Source organism: Vipera ursinii, assembly GCF_947247035.1.
Source record: "Vipera ursinii genome assembly, chromosome: 2".
NCBI classification, from domain to species: domain Eukaryota; kingdom Metazoa; phylum Chordata; class Lepidosauria; order Squamata; family Viperidae; genus Vipera; species Vipera ursinii.
The window spans coordinates 193,392,779-193,412,364 of NC_139513.1; the positions used below are offsets into that span (position 1 = coordinate 193,392,779).

At 41.8% G+C, this 19,586-nt stretch overlaps 1 protein-coding gene across 1 annotated transcript in view; it reads left to right on the top strand.

Annotated features, from left to right (window-relative positions):
* LOC310634452 (transient receptor potential cation channel subfamily V member 6-like) overlaps window positions 1–15,358 on the top strand; it is a gene marked incomplete at its 5' end in the record, with an annotated part of 106,712 nt that extends 91,354 nt beyond the window's left edge. Inside the window, 2 exons of the mRNA XM_083352848.1 lie at window positions 252–358; window positions 15,032–15,358. Of these exons, the coding sequence (XP_083208974.1) occupies window positions 252–358; window positions 15,032–15,314 (390 nt within the window). The 3' untranslated portion in view covers window positions 15,315–15,358. The remainder of the gene's footprint in view (window positions 1–251; window positions 359–15,031) is intronic.
* Between the last annotated feature and the right edge of the window lie 4,228 nt (window positions 15,359–19,586).

The following is a 19,586-nucleotide window of genomic DNA, read 5'->3' on the forward strand; positions in this document are numbered from 1 at the left end:
AAAAGCTACATGAAATCCTTTCCATGTGGAGTTCTGGAAGCATCAGGACTGGACGAACAATTTCTTCAAATATTGTTTAATGTGGCCATACTCCTCCAGGGAATTTACAAATGTAAATCTTGTTATTCTTTAGTCTGTGTTGCCTTCTTCAACTATCGCAAAAGAGGAAGGTTCCAGCTACAACACTAGTGGAATCCCCTGATTTAATTAAAACATTTTGATTACCCAGTTTTTAAAATTATGTGTTTCAGGTTGTTTCCACTACCATTATGCTAGAGCGCAAACTCCCACAGTGGCTCTGGCCTCGCTTAGGCATCTGTGGAAAGGAATATGGGCTAGGTAACCAGAGATACCTGAGGTAAGTTTTATTATCAGTAGAGTAATTTGTGTATATTTTCTATGATAAAGAGGATATTATATGTGTGAACTAGTTACTATCTGAACCAAATAGCACTCAAATCTATTTACTTAATAAAACCATAGCATCAGTAAATTGATATTTAGGATATTCTCATGGATATAAAAAAGGTAAAGTTTCCCCCACACATGTGTGCTAGTCATTTCCAACTCTAGGGGCCGGTGCTCATCTCTGTTTCAAAGCCGAAGAGACAGCGCTTGTCCGAGGACGTCTCCGTGGTCATGTGGCCAGCATGACTAGACACCAAAGGCACACGGAACGCTGTTACCTTCCCACAGTAGTGGTCCCTATTTTTCTACTTGCATTTTCACGTGCTTTCAAACTGCTAGGTTGGCAGAAGCTGGGACGAGTAACAGGCGCTCACTCTGTTACGCAGCACTCGGGATTCAACCCGCCAAACTGCCGACCTTCTGATTGACAAGCTCAGCGTCCTAACCCACTGAGCCACCACTTCCCTCTCATGGATATGGAAAAGCTTAAATAGAAGCCAAATAGATTGACAAGAGGCAGAATTAAGGAGCAAGACTACAGAACTACACAAACAGTCATCTAAAGCTGGCCCTAAGAAGGAACAATCTCAATACCAACATTCTCTTTCAACAGAACAAGAGATAAATGCTAACTCTTCCCTTACTATTATTATTAATATAGTGTCTTAAGGTATACTTCTGTATATAATGGTGAGGGTAATGACTGATGGTTAATGAGATAGATAAACAGACAGACAGACAGACAGATAGGGGTGGTAAAGGTGAGGTAGACCTTTAGAGAGTCCTTTATTGTCCTCCAGAAGTGTTCAACAAATGGCCCTCCAATGATCAGTAAGGCTCCACCCTGCAGGCAGCCACCCTCAATCCCCCAAACAACAGCCCATCTAGTACCGGGAAAGTCCACAAGGCAAAGTCCAGGCATAAGACAAATGGCAGACCTCAGGGCAAAGACAAGGTACAAGGCAAAGGCAGTTCTCAAGGTAAAGCAAAGCAAAGGGCAAAATCAGTCCACAAAGCTAAGGTAAAGGTAAAGGTAAAGGTTCCCCCTCACATGCGTGCTAGTCATTTCCAACTCTAGGGGCCAGTGCTTATCTCCATTTCAAAGCCAAAGAGCCAGCGCTTGTCCGAGGACGTCTCCATGGTCATGTGGCCAGCATGGCTAGATGCCAAAGGCTCACGGAACGCTGTTACCTTCCCACCGTAGTGGTCCCTATTTTTCTACTTGCATTTTTACGTGCTTTCGAACTGCTAGGTTGGCAGAAGCTGGGACAAGTAACAGGCGTTCACTCTGTTACGCGGCACTCGGGATTCGACCCGCCAAACTGCCGACCTTCTGATCGACAAGCTCAGCGTCCTAACCCACTGAGCCACTGCTAGGGCAAGACAAACGGCAGTCCTCAAAGCGAAGGTGAAAAGCAGTCCTCCAAGCATGGCAAAAAGGCATGAGTCAAAGCCAGGGGAGTGTAATCCAAAACCAGCAATTGTTCCTAGCAAAGACTAACTCACCATCAGTCCACTCCAGGTGTTCCTTGTGAGGAGGGCTAGGGCGGCTTTCTCCCAACTAACCTTGCAGCCCTTCTCTACGTTATGCTCTCCATGTCCTTGGATTGAGTGGAGGAGGCAGCTGTTCCTCATCAGAGGGGAATCTGCTGCCTATCAACACCACTGCCTGTCAGCAGCCGATCCTCCCCTGTGTCTGTGAAGGCAGGCAGCTCTCCATCTGGTCAACCACTTTCCCCAATGCCTGAGGGGCCTGGGACAGCATCATCCTCAGCCCTTGGCCTCTCCAACATGCCAAGGAAGACGTGTCATCCCTGTCGGATGGTCCCGCTTGCAACTCCTCCTCCTCCTCTGAACCAGGCTCCGATGGGGCCATGACAGATAGATAGATGATGAATGAGAGAGAGACAGAGATAGGTAGGTAGGTAGGTAGGTAGATGTGATCATGATCGTGACATTGAAGTACTTATTCCCCCTTCCTCTACTCCCCACTGTAATGATTGCAAAGATATATTTATGGAAAAAGGTTTCTGTTTGGAGGACAAGAGCTAAACTGGAGCTCATTTTTTCCTGAGGTGCTGTTATGCTGCTATATATACGCAGTATATTCAAATGCAAAAGTTGCTCAATGGGCATAAAGCCATAAACATGGCATAAAGGTTGCCAGGTTTATAAAGCAATCAGCACACAGCATCTGAGCACATGTCACAGTGAGACACTTGATAGGATAGGTGATGAATGCATCTCTGCTATTCCATATCGTTTTAGCTCAAATCGATCAAAAATAGGCTTCAAATCCCAGAGCCAAACAGCAGCTGAAGCATATATCAAACATACTCTATTAAGAACTATTTAAAATACATTGCAACATTTATATTTATCACAACAAATCTCTTGGCATACTGAAATTACCACTTTTCAGCATTTTTACATTAGGTGTCTCCTTTTCTTGTATTTCTTTCTTGGACATAAACATTTATAGCATTCATTTCAATTCCATTCTTCGACGTATCACTATTAATTCCATTGAAACCTCTAAACTAGAGTTCTCCAACCTTTCCAGCTTGGCGGCCTGGAAGGAAAGGGAGGAGCAGGGAAATGTGTGTGCGCGCAGTGCACACGCAGGCACAAACAGGCACGCCCACAGCGGTGGTGCTAGTGCCCGTGTGCATGCGTATGTGGGCCACTGGCACCTGTGCACATGCACAAACGGGGCCACTAGTTCAGTCCTTCTCTCTCAGTTCTGAAATAATTTTCTATTCCCATTATCTTTCTCATTTTTAAATGCCTTGAAATTTTAGCCATTCCCTGCTCTCTTTGACTGGATTCTTTCCAACTCTCTTTTTCTCTATGAGTACATTATACAGTATAGGCAATATCATCTCATTCTTTGGCAGCAATCCCTGTCTTACATGCATTTTTTTATCCATAACCTCTTTCATTTCATCATTATGCTAAGCATCCTCTATTCCACATATTTCATTAGTATTTTGTAGCATAATTCTCTTCATTGTGTGTCAATCAAATTCCACATTGTCTTTATTGGGGGGGGGAAACGCCTTTGAGTCATATTGACTCCTGGAAATTATCTGGATTAGTCCCTGCAGTTTTCTTGGCAACATTTTTGGGAGTGGTTTGCTCTTGCTAATTCCTAGGGCTGAGAGTGAGTGACCAGCCCAAGGTCACCCAGTTGGCTTTCTGCTTAAGATAAAATTAAACTCATAGTTCCTGGTTTCCAGCCCAGTGCCTCAAGCTGGTCTCCATATGGTAGTTCCATATTTGGATTTAGCAGCAAAATTGTGCCTTGTTGAGATATGGCACTAAGAAATGCTTAGCTAGCTTTTTATTTTTTATGAATGACATGGTGCTTTCAGCTAAATCATAACACTGACTGAATCCCCAACAACAATCCAAAGCTGGTAAAATTTAATTCCCTTCCAACAGCTGTCTTTGAAGGGAAATTATGGAGTCTCCCACTTTAAAAAAAAACTTTGCCCTTCAGTTCCTGAAATATTAACCCATGTTTTGCTATAATGCAATTATATAGGTGCCCAGTTGTAGTTAATAACTCTCTATCTAGACAGATTTCCAGGACACCCAAATGTATTTCATTTACAGTTACAGAGTATTACCATCTGATAACTGTGATTTTTGTTTCTCTGAATGTGTGTTTTGTTTTCCTTATTATAAAATTCCACATAATTTGACCACATCAGTGTCACATTTGTTAAGTTTTAACATAGCTTTTACTTGCTGTTTTACAATTACTTTTCTTTTTTGTTTCTGAATTGGTCAATGACTATAATCAATTCTACTTCTATTAAACTGAACATCTAGTTTATCGGTGAAATTGTGTCTCTTATAAAAAGAAATTGCGGTTTTTATGTTTAAAGCAAAATATAAAATATGTGTTAAAAACTACATATGGGACATTTCTTTCTTCAAATCCACATTATCCTTGCCAATTCCTAATAAAAATAAGGATCATGCTCAAGAGATTCTCTAACACCTAGCAATTTTTGTAATGTTGAATACAGATTGAATTTTTTATCAAAAAAGCAAAGCAAAGGGCAAGACTAATCTTTTGACTCCAAGTTTGCTCATGTCTTTTCCACTGTTTTCCATTAATACTACTTATTCTCTAGCAATTTCTCTCTCCATTTCATTCCTCCTGTCCCCCCTGCATGGTAAGATTATGTATTAAATGTGACTATGCTGTAATGTTTGGGTAATAATTTATGTATTGTATTTATACTGTTCAACCTTCCAAGCTGGGCCCCCTTCAGAGCTCACAAAATTCCCCAGAAAGAATTGCTATTTTTGAAAATTCTGGAAATTGGTACACCCACCTAGATTTTTGTGCACCCGATACATTCTTAAACATACGTGTGTGTATGATTAAAAGTAATAATTTTCCAACATGTTCAGAGGCTGCCCATGCTTCTGTTAAATTTTAGTTTCAATAATCCCTGCAGCTTTTTCCAAAGAAACATCATGATAATGGTTTTCTGCTGAGAAAAATGGAAAAGGTGGCGCTTTTTATCCTTTACTTTCATCTTACACAATAATTTCACTTATTTTGTTTAAATTTTTCAAAACATTAAAATTCTCCTTTACCAGTTTAGAAAATTCCTCGAGCATCGGAGGTTAATAATTTAGGAGAATTAAGATTTCATGCAACCATTAAATTATGATGTCTGGGTTTTACCATCCTGAATTATAACATTACTACAATCTACATCTGTTACATTTCAAGCAATATTAAAATATTTTTCTTAAAACGTAGCTCAGGAGAAATAGAGATTTCCATAAAGTTTTTTTAAACCTTGTTTTATAAGCTGTTGGGCTTGGTAATTACCTTCTACCTTTTTGCCATAATCTATTTCATATATTGCCTAGCAAGAAATCTGACATTTTAGAAGGGCATGCACTCAGTAACTAACCCCAACTTCCTACCATGTGTATTCGTGTGAAAATTTGAAAATATGTTTGTTGCCTTCACACTTTACATTTTTAAAGATGTCCAAAACACAACGTGATTTTCATACTAACAATCTTCTTCTATCGTAATAGATGAGTAATTCTCATGTGGGAAATCCAAAGGTTCCTTTTAAAGAGGCAACTGGGCTTTCTTTGTCTTTCCTCGGAGACATTTCGCTACTCACCCAAGAAGCATCTTCAGTTCTGAACCAGAATTCAGAACTGAAGAAGCTTCTTGGATGAAAAGTAAAATGTCTTCAAGGAAAGATAAAGCAAGTCCAGTCGCCTCTTTAAAAAATATCTTTGGGAGAACCATGACCTGGATGACTGAGAATCTCCATAGACACTCATGTGGGAAGTTCCTAGGTAAGTAGCAGATCATGTTAGATCTAGGTCAGATTCTTGCCTGAAGATATGTCATGGTATTTGGGAATAACTTTGGGAGATGTGAGGAAGAGATGCTGCCTAAGAACAATCAGATAAAAGGCAGGACCCACAGCTGCACAATGGGCATACACACAGAGACACAGACACACAGAGACACACACAAAACCAACAAAGAATCCTCCCTAATTTATCAGATGCGAAAAGCGATGCAGGAGATTTGCACTTTCAGACATGGAAGCTTGTGGTCAGCCTTGCCAGGTAGACCAACAAAAAGCACAAGATGAGCTTATTCTATTTTATCGTAACACTACATGAAAAAAATCTTTTTTCACAGCCTGATAAGTCAGGGAGAATTCTTTTCCTTTTCTTTCTGTGCCCATTATGTAACTGTGAGTTCCCTTCTGCACTTTTATTTTCTCGTTCCCTTGATAGCATCTCTTCTTCCAGTCTCCCAGGGTCATTCCAACACACCATTACTAGGTTTAGGTTTAGGTTTAGGTTTATTAAATTTTTATACCGCCCTTCTCCCGAAGGACTCAGGGCGGTAAATCTATTACTAAATCTACTATTAAAGCCCACCAGATTTCGTTATCCCCAATGCCTGGAAAAAATGTCTAGCATTTTTGAAAGAAAAGATCTCAAGTAATAAGGCTTTTCCAATCAACTATTGAACTAGATTAAGAATAGCCAGTTGTTTTTGGCTAGTTAGGCTTGCTAGATTTCTGAGAAAATATCTTAAAGGAAATGCTGTGGAGCTGACCTGGTCTCTGGATCCCTACCCTTATTACTTCCTAAGATGCCTCAAGATCCACTTTGCAGTTAGATGCATTCTGGGGATAAAGATGGTGGGGGATGACAGATGATCTTTTTACACACAATCCTCCAAATCTTTCAGATTAAGAAATCAAATTCAGTAATACCAGATACCAAAGAAAATCTGGACCAGCAGCATTGTTGATTCCCAGATTAGAGGAATCAGTGTGGTCTCTCTAGATGTAAGGCATCAAAGCTTCTGTTGTTGTTCTAATAACCTATCAACACATTCCATGCTAAACTGGCTAAACTAGGCTCACATCTTGTATGGAATATGGGTGGGAATTTATGCCACCAAAAATAGAATAGAAGTGGTAAAGAGCACATTTCCACACTTTGAGCAGGACAGCCTATCCTTTAGAAAACTTTTAGTGTTGGCAGTTTCTACCCTCCAGTGGCTGCTTGGCTATTCTTGCCTCCCTGCCTTTCCCCCCAAACACATTTTAGGAAACTGGGTATTAAATAGAAGGATTTTGTGTGATCTTTTCCAGCCAGAAAAAACAAACAAACATATGGACTGAAATTTCTCTCAAACTATCACTTGGGCTTCTTCTGTTATGTTGGAATTCATTAGTCCCTGTATCCCTTCTTCCACCCTTTGGGGATGGAAAGCAGGGCAAGGTAAAATGTCAAAAGAATTCAGCTGAGGCTTCCTGTCTTTGTTCTGCTTGCTACTAATTCAAGCGAGGCAGGGAGGAGGGGGGGGGACTGTCTTGGTCAGCTGCTTTTGCAACATGAGCCTTTTTTTGTCTGCAGTGATTTGGGATCTCACTATGAATGTTGATTACATGTGAAATATTGGCAGTGGGAGGGCCCAGTTTTTTCATAAAGGAAAGAAAGGAGGAAGAAAGAGAAGAAGGGAATTCTGCTCCAAAGCATCATTCTGGTTACCATTTTAAGTAGATTCTGTTTAAAAATATGCTTCAAAGTGGGAAGTATAGCTGCAGTGACTGGTTTGTCAGTTGTCTTCATTTTCATCTCCCTTGCATATATAGAGACAATATCTTTCAGCACAACAGCCACATCTGCTGTGAACATGAGTTAGTGAAGGATTCCTCCACCCTAACTGCCTATAGTTGTTTGAGGCATCAACCTGCCAACAACTGGTGAAAGCAAGAAGCCATTACTGTAGTACAGTATTTCTCAATCTTGCCACTTGAAAATGTGTGGACTTCAGCTCCCAGAATTCGCCAGCCAGCATACTGGCTGGGGAATTCTGGGAGCTGAAGTCCATGCATCTAGTACAGACATGTCAAACACAAGGCCCGGGGGCCGGATCCGGCCCACGAAGTGGTTTCATGTGACCCGCGAAGCCATCCTGGAAACAGTGAGGGAACAGCCCCCACTGCCTTGGCCCTGGCCCAGAGACCCTCCTCCTGCCAGAGACCCTCAGATCTGTCCCACTGCTGCCCAGGCCCCCATAGGCACCCTTGATGCGAACGATGTAGAGCTGGCCACGCCCACCCAGTAGGCCTTACGCACTCTAGCCATGCCCACCCAGTAGGCCACGCCCACCCTGGCCACACCCACCCGGTCCCTTGAGGGCAACCGCAATGCTGATGCGGCCCTCCATGAAATTGAGTCTGACACCCCTGATCTAGTAGAACCAACTAATTCAGTTTGCTTCTCTGCATCACTGCTGACCATCATCATAAATATGATATAGCCAGGATATTTTTTTCTTGATTTCCTTGTCCTGGAAATGCTTCAGTTATATTTTTCCCCCTGCACTTTTCCACAGCTAGAATGGTGTTATGGTGAAGATGCTGCATTAGCACTGCAGAACCAGATTTAACCCCAGCCTCAGCCATCCACCCTCAGAGTGGCAAAATACCTCCCCTCAACACAACCTCCTTTACAGAGTTGTGGATTTAAAACAAAGAGACATTCCCATATATACCATGCTCAGCTCCTGGGAAGAAACACAATATATAAACCTAATTAACTAACAGCAGGGTATAAAGGAGAGGCATATGAAGGTGTAGTATGAAAAAGACATTTTGACAGTTAAATCTGCATTGAAACAAACACCTTTGCTACGAAAGGATTATATGCGTCTCTTCTGCATGTTGAATTATGCTGTAAAGTGGGGAGGTTTAGGAAACAATGAAAAAGACTGTATTCATTCGAATAAGTCTTCTTTCGTTTTCTTTTTTCTTTTTCTATTTTAGTCTTCTATATATATTTAATAATGCTAAGTTTTGTTTGATCCTATATAAGTTAGAGAGTGATGGATTTTAGAATTTATAGTTGTTAGTATATGGTTGTTTATGATTGCTTTTTTATATATATATACCTTGTATTTAGCTCTGGGAAGTCCGGGGGGGGGAGGGGGGTTGGGGGGAGGGAGGGGGGGAGGAGGGAGGGGGGGAGGGGGGAGGAAGGGGGGAGGTAGGGAAGGGGAGGAGGGAGGGGGAAGGGGGTTTCTTAAAGGAAAACTGTATTTTTAAAACTTTTCAATAAAAAAAAAAAGAAAAAGACTGTATTCATCTCTCTAGGCATGAGTGCCATGCCTGTCTCTGGTGCAGTGTGTTTTGCAGAGCTTGTTATAAAATAAGGGTATTTCTTTTCTTCTACAGCCAGCTCAGGGTCTTCTAAATATCTGCAAAAGTGAGGTTAAAAATTAAAACAGGCACCAACAAAACACACCCCATAACCAGAAGGATGGCTTTGGGAACAACAAAAGCAAATACTAGGAAATACTGTACATGCTAAATGAATTTTGCGGAAACATTTTTAATTGACTATATCTCACTCTGCTTATGCTGATCTTTGACCATAGCAGAGATTTAATTGATTGTAGAAATATAGCTGCAGTATCCTGATTGCTAAAAAACATTTTCTTCCTACCCCTCCCCTGCTGATGTGTGTGAATTCAAACAGACCTCCAGTCTGGATCTCCATCAAGCAACTTATAGTTTGAGGAGCTTCTTCCCAACTTCAGATTTCTGGGGAACTCAGATATATCTATCTAAAAAATTGTTTTGTCACTCCCATTAACACATTTTAATTATTTTGGGATAAAGGATGAGCCTCTAATGTTATGGGACAGATGTATAAATAATATGTGTTACTTTGGACTAGGTAGGCACCAAGCCTTCTAGCCCCATGAAAGTTGCTGTAGAATAGCCTGTGAGACCCAGGCAGTTTTAAAAACGAAGAGAGCCATTTTGGTATAGTGGTTAAGGCATCAAATTGAAATGGGAGACCATGAGTTCTATTCCTGCCTTAGGCACAAAGCCTGCTGGGTAACTTTGGGCCAGTCCCTCTCTCTTAGCCCTAGGCAGAAGGCAATGGCAAACCAATGGTGACAAGAAAACCACAGGGACTCATCCAGATAGTTTCCAGGAGCCACTGACTCAAAGGCACAAAAGTAAACTATTAAAAAATAAACTAAGTTGCAGAATTATGCAACCTTGCATTATGTAGTGCCTATAGTTTTCAAACACCAAAGTACATTTCAAATATCCTGGAAGGAGAAGAAATTGGATTATCACGTGTTGTTTATTTCAGTACAGTATTTTCTAGAAAAAAGAAGAAACAATACCAAATATTCACTTGCAAATTCACTTTGCCAAAATATTTACTGTGCATCTTCTGAGTTCAGTGCCTTGTGTTCTCACTTCGCTTGCTCCAATTAGATCTCTAGATATTTGGGCTCATACATACATACATTACAACTGCCTGTTGTAATCCCCTGGGATTTGATTGTCAAGTGTCCAAAAACCCCTCACGTGAAAATAATATTGAGAACACAGTAATGGAGGAGTGAATATTATGTGATTTATTTTGTTGGTTGTTAGTATATTATTGTGTTTAACTGCTTCACTCTGTTTTTGTTCTTTTAAATTTTGCTGGTCATTGATTGAATAAATTTGATTGATTGATTGGTTGGGAAGTCATCTACCACATCTGTGACTTGCCATAGCTAACAAGGTGAAGCAGCCCCAATGGGCAAAGGACCAGAAAAAATGCAAACTCACAGATCAGTGACGGCGCACTGAAATAACATGAGTGTTTTAAAAAAAGGTCCAAAAATGTCAGGCACTTCTTGACATTTATAAAAAGAACCCCTGTTTTTAAACTAAAGGTAATTTTAGGGCATCTGAGAATGTCAAGTATATCACGATGTCTTTCATTGTGCAGTTGGATTCAGGGAATGTGTATTTAGGATCTTGGTGGTATGTTGCACATCACATTTGTTCCAGAGCTACTGTTCTTATTGATAGCCAGTTTCTTGCAGTCTCCACCTTGTCACAGTCTTCCACAAATGTCTGCCTGCCAAGTGGGCTGGTAGATGCTTGCGGGGAAATGAGCGGTACAGAATGGTACAATCGTACCATTATTCTGTTCTTGCTAATCTGCAATGAAGTTTAGTGGTCATGTTCACATGCCTATTTAATACCTGCCTGGTTAGCATGCATGAATATGGTATGAATGAATCCTACAGGTTCATATTATGGGGTTAGACAATGTTCCAATTCATAGGAAGACAAATCAGGCTTTACAGATTGCCTGTTCTGTAGTAAGGGGTTTGGGGTAGGGTGTTCTGTTCCAGCCTACTACTGGCCCTGCAGAAAAGGCAGGGACAACCCCTTTACAAAAGGCAAAAGGCTGGAAGTAAGCCCGCCAAATTTATTTACACAAAACAGATCCCAAACAGAGCAAACTGAGCAAAACAAAACACGAACCACTAAAACAGGAGCTATTCAAACGGTTGCCTTCAGCAAACCAGCCCTCCCACACATTCCCCTTTTAAACAGTTCAAGGCATGGCTTCTCTCTGCCTCCTTCTGAGGTGTCCCATTGCCTTCCTCTGTTTACTCCTGATTGACTGCCTCCTGCGTTGGGCGTCCTTGAACAGGGCCAGCTGGGGGTCATCTTCATCCACGCTGTCAGGCTCACACAGCTGGGTCTGCATAGTAACCAGATGGGAGGGGCCTGGCTGAGAGCTCTACGAAGCCTCAGAACTGTCCTCTGCAGGCTCTCCAAACCCCTCCTCCTCCTCCTCCTCCTCCTCCTCTGAATCTTCTGACCCAACTGCCGAACCCACAGGCTGACTCTGAATCACAACATAGGGAAAGCTGCTATTTTCTTGCTCATGGCTTAAATTTGGCCCATTATCCAGAATAGAAACAGCTATTACACTGATGCCTTAATTGGGATGCATGTCCTTCATAAGCTCTGTGTTCTGTTCTCTGATTCAGTCCAATTTGGGCCAAAATCACATCCTATATATAATCTTATCAAAAGTAATGAGTAGGGTTTAATGGAAAAGAGAGAGCACTGCAGTTCTTCCTTCCCCTGCAATCGGAATGCTTAGTTTGGATTTTAGCGCATGTTCAGCTCTCATTCAAAAAAAATAAGTTTGACCTTTCTAATGTTTTTTTTTCCTTATGGAAATGTAAAGAAAATTCTGAAGGCAGGGGAGGGTTTTTTTTGTTTTTTTTTTAATCCATTTGCTTAACAAGAAATAAGATTTCTTCTCTTGTATCTATTGTTCTACTGGCTTAAGACCACTATGCAGGCACATACAGTTTATTTAATGACCATTCAAAGTTACAACAGCAATGAAAAAAGTGACTTATGATCATTTTACAGATTTATGACCATTGCAGCATCCCCATGGTCACAACTGACTTGACAACTGACTCACTTTTATGATAGTTGCAATGTCCTGAAGTCATGTTTTGTTTTGTTTTTTGCAGTCTTTGCAATCTTCTGCCAAGCAAAGTCAATGAGGAACAACCATGTTACCAATTTAAGACCTGCATTGATTCACTTAGCCAATGTGACGAGAAAAGTCATAAAATGGGGCAAAACTCATTGTTAAGGAATTTGTTGTGCAGAGGTCTTCTTGTGCTACCTAAGAGTTGCACAGACAAGGAAGGGTACTGAGAGCAGTAAGAGTCACACAGTAACCACAAGAGTACACTGAGTTGTAAAAGCAAAAAGTAGTTTACTTTGAGGTGGTGTAAAAACAAAAATGCACAGTCAAAAAATAAACAGTCCAAGTAGCAATCCAAAATACAAAGTCTTCTTACCGGTCCAGAGGTCAATACACAGTTCAGGTTTATCACAGTAACAGAGCAAAAACAGTAATAGTAGAGAGCAGTGAATTCAGAGAGAGAAAGAAGCTACGTTCCTAGCTTCCTCTTATGGCCATGAGAACACTTACACACCCATTGGCCAATTAACATCTTAAAGACATAACATCATGGTTAATATATTTTCAACCCAACATTGTAGGTTATCACCATATGCCTAACACTCATGTAGCAAATTTCTCACTTAGCAACATAAATTTTGGGCTCAATTGTGGATGTAAGCCGAGGACTACGTGTAGATATAGAGATGACTGTCATGTACTTTTGATTAAACTTAAAGATGCTGGAATAAACATTTTTGCATATCAGAGTTTTGAAAAGAAGATACAAACTAACAGAGACCAATGTAAAGAAGAAAAGGAAAGAAAAAAGGAAAAATGACAAAAACACTGCAAAAAGAAACAATAAAAAGAAATACCTTCCAATGTTCTTTGTGGCAAATAGTATAATTACAGAATTATCTTTTACTCTATAGGTGGAAAAAGAAAAAGCACCTTTTTTCTATTGTCTATTATCTATCTAATCAACAAAGCCATAAATCACAAATTCATTTTTTTTCTGTTTCTTGCAAAAAGTCTCTAAGGGGTTTCCAGTCAGCAATAAACATAGATACTGTCTTTCCTCTAATCAATGAAGCCAATTTAGCCAACTCTGCAAGTTCCATCATCTTCACAAGCCTTTCCTTCATTAAGAGTAATATTGAATCTTTTGAACATGTAATAATCTCACTGCAGTTATCAGATATAAAAAACTAAGTTCCATGACTTTTTTTCAGCTGTCAGTCCATTTTTACCATTTTTAAATGATACAAATGAAATTACCTTTAGATAAAAATAAGTAAAATGAAGACATAGAAGAAGCAAGTTGGGATAAGACATTTTGACTATAAATACAGCGGACAGCCAGTTACTTACAAACTGTATGTCTCAATAAAAGATAGTCAGGCATTCTCACTTCATTTTCTCTCTATAAACTGATTACTTTGAGAGTTCAAATAAGGTTATAAAAAACAACAAATTGAAAAGTACATCATTTTTAATACCAGAGGATACCTGGTCCAGGATAAATTCTACCTAGGGAAATATAATTGAACAGACTATAATGATCCAAAGCCTGGAGACTAAAACATATGAAGAACAAGTGCAGGACTTGGGTTTGGCTAGTCTAAAGAAAAGAAGAAATAGGGGTGACATGATAGCAGTATTCCAGTATTTGAGGGGCTGCCACAAAGAAAAGGGGATCATGTTATTCACCAAAGCACCAGATGGCAGGACAAGAAACAATGGTTGGAAACTGATCAAAGAGAGGAGCAACCTGGAATTAAGGAGAAACTTTCTGACAGTAAGGACAATTAATCAGTGAAACACCTTGCCCCCAGAAATTATGGGCACTCCATCACTGGTGATTATTAAAAAGAGGCTAGACAGTCACTTGTCTGAGATGGCATAGGCTCTCCTGCTTGAGCAGGGGGCTGGACTAGAAGTCCTCCAGGGTCCCTTCCAGCTCTGTTCTGTTCTGTTCTGTTCTGTTCAATTCAAAAGATTGAGGTTTACAGATCTAAATTAATGGATATCAAGATGGAACTACAAATATTTTTCCTAGAAACTAGACAGTTTCTTCTTGTAAGAAGAAGAGACAAATATAGACAATCTTCTAGGATTTGGCAGGCCTGGAGTCACATCCCTCAGAATTTTTTGGATAAGCAGAAAGTCCAGAAAAGGATGTGGGGAGCAGTTTAAGCTAGATAAATTTCTAATTAATTATGCTTGGTAAATTGGATTCTTCTTTCAATTTGCCCTGCTGATATACAAAGTGATACCCAAGGTATAACAAAACTATGATTCTCAAGGGTATTGGATAAGGGAAAAGAGATGGTGGAATAGTTCCCATTGATTTTCCTTTGGCAGGTGACTTTATTAACAGGTTAATTAAATATGTGAGAAATGTATTACATTTTCCTTAAGGCAAAGATCATGGAATTTTAGTAGGCAGTCAAAACCTCCTAGAAGTAGCTCATTTTTAAAGCATATAAAGACATTTCCTAGCATTAATAAAGGGAATAATGACAGTATAAGCATATTAAAGGGTTTGTATTTAGGATCTTTTCATTTTGTACTAATAAATCATTGTCTTCTTTCCCACTGTATTTTTAGCAGCCTCTGATCTTCAACCATTTCTGGCTCCTGGCCTGATAGGAATTATGCTAAAACTGTATAAATGCAATATTATGCCAAGCTTTCTTCCAAAGACCTTGATTAACATCCTTTGGAGAGGCTGGGTATGCATGAACCAGTTGTACCCTGTTCTTCACTACTCTTGTTAACATTTTGCATGCAGGGTTGAAGATCGTTGTGAAATAAGGCAGATGTCTGTAAAAACAAATGGGCCTTACCGAAGAGACGCCTTTGAGAAGTACCTGCAGAGGAAACCGACACAAGAAGTAGCAGCTGAGGGAAAAGATGGTCAGCCAATTTTGTCAAAAGAGCAGAAGTACATTGGTGCTTCTTCAAATACAGCAAACGCTAATAGTCACTGGAATGTCTTACGTCAGAGTACACTTGTCCACAAGCAGGGATATGCCAATCATGCCATGGAAGAGGAGGAGGTCTATCATGTGTGAATGCATAGGCCCAGGTGCCTCTGTGGAAAGTAAGATAAACTGGGTTAAAGAAACCAACAGTTAATAAAGCAATGTTTCAGTTCAAAGACAACAAAGGCAGTCTCAGCATTCTCGTAACACTGCACACAGTGCTTGTGAGATAGATGTATGGAGTATATCTTCATGCTTCTCAGAACAATTGGTCAAAAAGAATGACGGTATATAATTGTTCCCACCAGCTGAAACTCACTCATACTTAGAAGCAGGACAGCATAATATAGTGATTAAAAGAGGTAGATTAGGACCAGGAAGTCCCACCATCAAGATCAGTCTCAGCAACTTTAGGCTAATCCCTCTGCTTTCTCTCAATCTACCTCATAGGGTTGCTATTGTGGGGATAAAATCAAGGGAGATCCTCACACAGGCTAACCTGAGTTCTTGGAAGAAAGGTGAGCTAAACCTAGCACATAATATTATATATGGAAGTCAAACACTAATAAAGATGAATGCCAACGTGGATGTTCAGTGTTAAATGTTTGCATTCCAAGGAACAATGCCTAGCTGTGAATTTGAAACCGGGAAATTGGTCTGAGAGGCCAGATTTTAACTTATACTAGACAACCCATTGGGCCATTGTTTCAGAGATATTTCTTTACCTAAACAGAATGATCAAGGGCAAAATACATTAGGAGTAGGAGTGCCTTCCAATTTTTTCTCCTAGCTTGTTTGTGGCTGACTGCTCTGTGGCCGTTGATGCTGGGAGTGTTCTATTAAGCCCTTGGAGGGATAGATGGTACTGATCTACCTGATCTCCAGGGGCCAAAGGCGAGGCCCGTCTACACAGCCTCCAGAGGGTTAGGGCAGGACCAGTCTACTAAACCTCTGGGCAGCACAGAAATGACCATTAATTTGCCAAATTTCAGGCCCACAGGAGTCATGGGTCCTGGACTTTGGACACATTCTACAAGTTTATTTATTTATTTTATTTAGTTACATTTATATACCGCCCTATTCCCTGAGGACTCAGGGCGGTTTACAGGGAATTAAAAAAACCACCATACAAAAGTTAAAAAACCAAATTAAAAAATATTAAATTGACCCTGTATACTTAAAACCCCAATTAAAAATTTCTCCTCAGCCTGGGCCTGAGAGCTCAAAGAGCCAGGTCTTCAGGCCCCGGCGGAATGATCGGAGGTCGGGGGCAGTCCTCAGCTCCACCGGCAGCTGGTTCCAGAGGGCAGGCGCTCCCACAGCAGGTGTTCCCTCAAATATCCCGGACCCAGGCCATGTAGGGCTTTATAGGTAATAACCAGCACCTTGGATTTCACCCGGAGGGCAACCGGAAACCAATGCAGCTCGCGGAGTAGAGGTGTTACATGGGAGTATCGGGAGACCCCCATTACAACTCGCGCGGCCGCATTCTGCACCAGTTGAAGCCTCCGAGTGGTCTTCAAGGGCAGCCCCATGTAGAGAGCGTTACAGTAGTCCAAATGGGAGGTCACAAGCGCATGAGTAACTGTGCGTAGGGCGTCTCGGTCCAGATAGGGACGCAACTGGCGCACCAGGCGAACCTGTGCAAAAGCCCCCCTGGTCACGGCTCCTATGTGGTCTTCAAAATTGAGCCGTGAGTCCAGGAGGACGCCCAGGTTGCGAGCCCTATCAACGGGGGGTAACACCTCACCCCCCATTGTTAGAGGTGGAATAAGTTGGTTAACCCGAGATGCCGATATGCACAGCCACTCAGTCTTGGCGGGATTGAGACGAAGCCTGTTTCTCCCCATCCAGACCTGAACCGCCTCCAGGCACCGGGACATCACGGAGAGGGCATCGCTGGGTTGGTTCGGGGTGGAAAGAAAAAGTTGGGTATCATCAGCGTACTGGTGATACCCCACCCCGAAACCACGAATGATCTCGTCCAGCGGCTTCATATAGATGTTGAACAGGAGAGGCGAGAGGACCGACCCCTGAGGAACTCCACAAATGAGAGACCTCGGGGCGGATCTCTGCCCTCCTGTCAACACCGACTGCAAGCGGCCCTGGAGGTAGGAGGAGAACCACCATAGAACGGTGCCTCCCACTCCCAACCCCCTGAGACGCCGCAGCAGGATACCATGGTCAATGGTATCGAAAGCTGCAGAGAGATCTAATAGGACCAGGACAGAGGAGCAACCCCTGTCCCTGGCCCTCCAGAGATCATTCACCAGCGCAACCAATGCCATCTCCGTGCTGTGTCCGGGCCTGAAGCCCGATTGGTACGGGTCCAGATAATCAGTTTCCTCCAGGAACAGAGGGAGCTGATGCGCCACCACACTCTCAACAACCTTCGCCAGAAAGCGAAGGTTGGAGACTGGACAATAGTTGTTTAAAACAGCCGGGTCCAAAGCAGGCTTCTTGAGAAGGGGCCTCACCACCGCCTCCTTCAAGGCGGCAGGGAAGACACCCTCCTTCAAAGAAGCAGTTATTACTGCATGGAACCAGCCTCGTGTTCCCTCCCAAGCCGCATAAGCTAGCCAGGAGGGGCACGGATCCAACAAACAGGTGGTGGTGCTCAGTCTCCCCATGATCCTGTCCACATCATCAGGGGAAACAGGGTCGAACTCAGTCCAGATAACGTGCTCAAGACCGCCTGATTCCTACACGTCAGACTCTGCCCAGTCAGAGTCCAGACCGGTCCGGATCCGAGCGATTTTGTCCGCCAGATGATGACTAAACTCCTCGGCTCGTCCCTGCAAGGGATCCTCTCTCACCTCCTGGTTAAGGAGGGAGCGAGTCACCCTAAACAGGGCAGCCGGGCGATTATCTGCGGACGCGATAAGGGCGGCAAAGTAGTTAGACTTCGCTGTCCTTATCGCCGCAAGATAAGACCTTATAAAGGTTCTTAACTGCAATCGGTCGGATTCGGATCGGCTGGATCTCCAACCGCTCTCTAGACCTCGTCTCCGACGCTTCATCTCCCGGAGCTCCACAGAGAACCATGGGGCCCAGCGGGATCTGTGCCGGGTCAGAGGTCGCATGGGTACAACGCAGTCAAGTGCCCTGGTAGCAGCCGTTTCCCAGGCCTCCACCAGAGCATCGACTGGGCTGTGGGTAAGGGTGATAGGTATAGGCCCTTTTGAGGTAACTGTTCAAAAATGGTTGTTCTATAAGGCACTGTTTTGCCCAATTAAGGGACAGAGACATAAAGAGTTTTGATAGTATATGGATTCATATGGGAAATTATGAAAAGAATTTTAGTAGACAATTCAAGAAGATTGCTGGATCAAGATGTATTTAGTGTGTGTTTTGAATTATGTATTATGTGTAGGAAAGCTTGTTTTAAGTCAACAAATGGGGCAGCCAGTGTCTGTTATTCACAAGAGTACACTAACTATGCCAGTGCAGGGAGTCATCAACTTATGACCATAACTGAGGGTGGAATTACAGTTGTAAGCCATGCCACTTGTTAGGCATGGCATATGACCTTACCTGATTTTACAACTTTTTTAAAAAAAGGTCATTAACATAAACACAGTCATTAAGTGAATGCAGTGGTCGTTAAGCAAATCTCTCTTGTCCCCAGTGGGTGGTGCATTTCTTTTTGCTGGAAATGGAAAGTAAACACTGGTTTCCAGCAAAAAAATAATAATAATCATAAATCTTGGTCACATAACCAAGGACAGGGCAAATGGTCATAAATGCAAGCTGGTTGTTGAGTGCCCAAAATATGATCACATGACCACAGCGGGTGCAGGACATCAGAACTTTGAAACCAGGTTGTATGTAGGTCTGTTGTAATTTTGAATAGTCACGAAGTAACTGGTCACAAGTCAAGAACCTCCTCTGTATTATCACAACAATTTACTTAATTTGCATTATGAAGTCGTGAAACACATGATATACATCGATGCAATTGATGTCATTTGTGTAATTTGTGTGACAGATGTGTGACAAATTTGTAGGACAACAAATGATGTAAATTGCCACAGAGATTTGGTTTGTTACAATGCAAGTTTAATATACTGAGATCTGTTAAATTGAAGTTCTGTGTCAACGCTGCTAACATCGAATGGGGATTTCAGCTCGATGTCAAGTTTCCGACGTATGGGCTTTTCAAGTGACTCTGAGGCATTGTTTACCTTAAAAGTTCTTTATTAGCCTAATACACCGGCAAATGCTTGCTCGAAGGAAGCTGGAATCTGAAATCCCCACCCCTTGCACAATATATTAAAACACAATTCTCCACCTTTCTAATTTTGTCATTAATCATATTCTCCAATTAATTTAAAGAATCAGTTTCCCTTCCGTTAGAAGAAC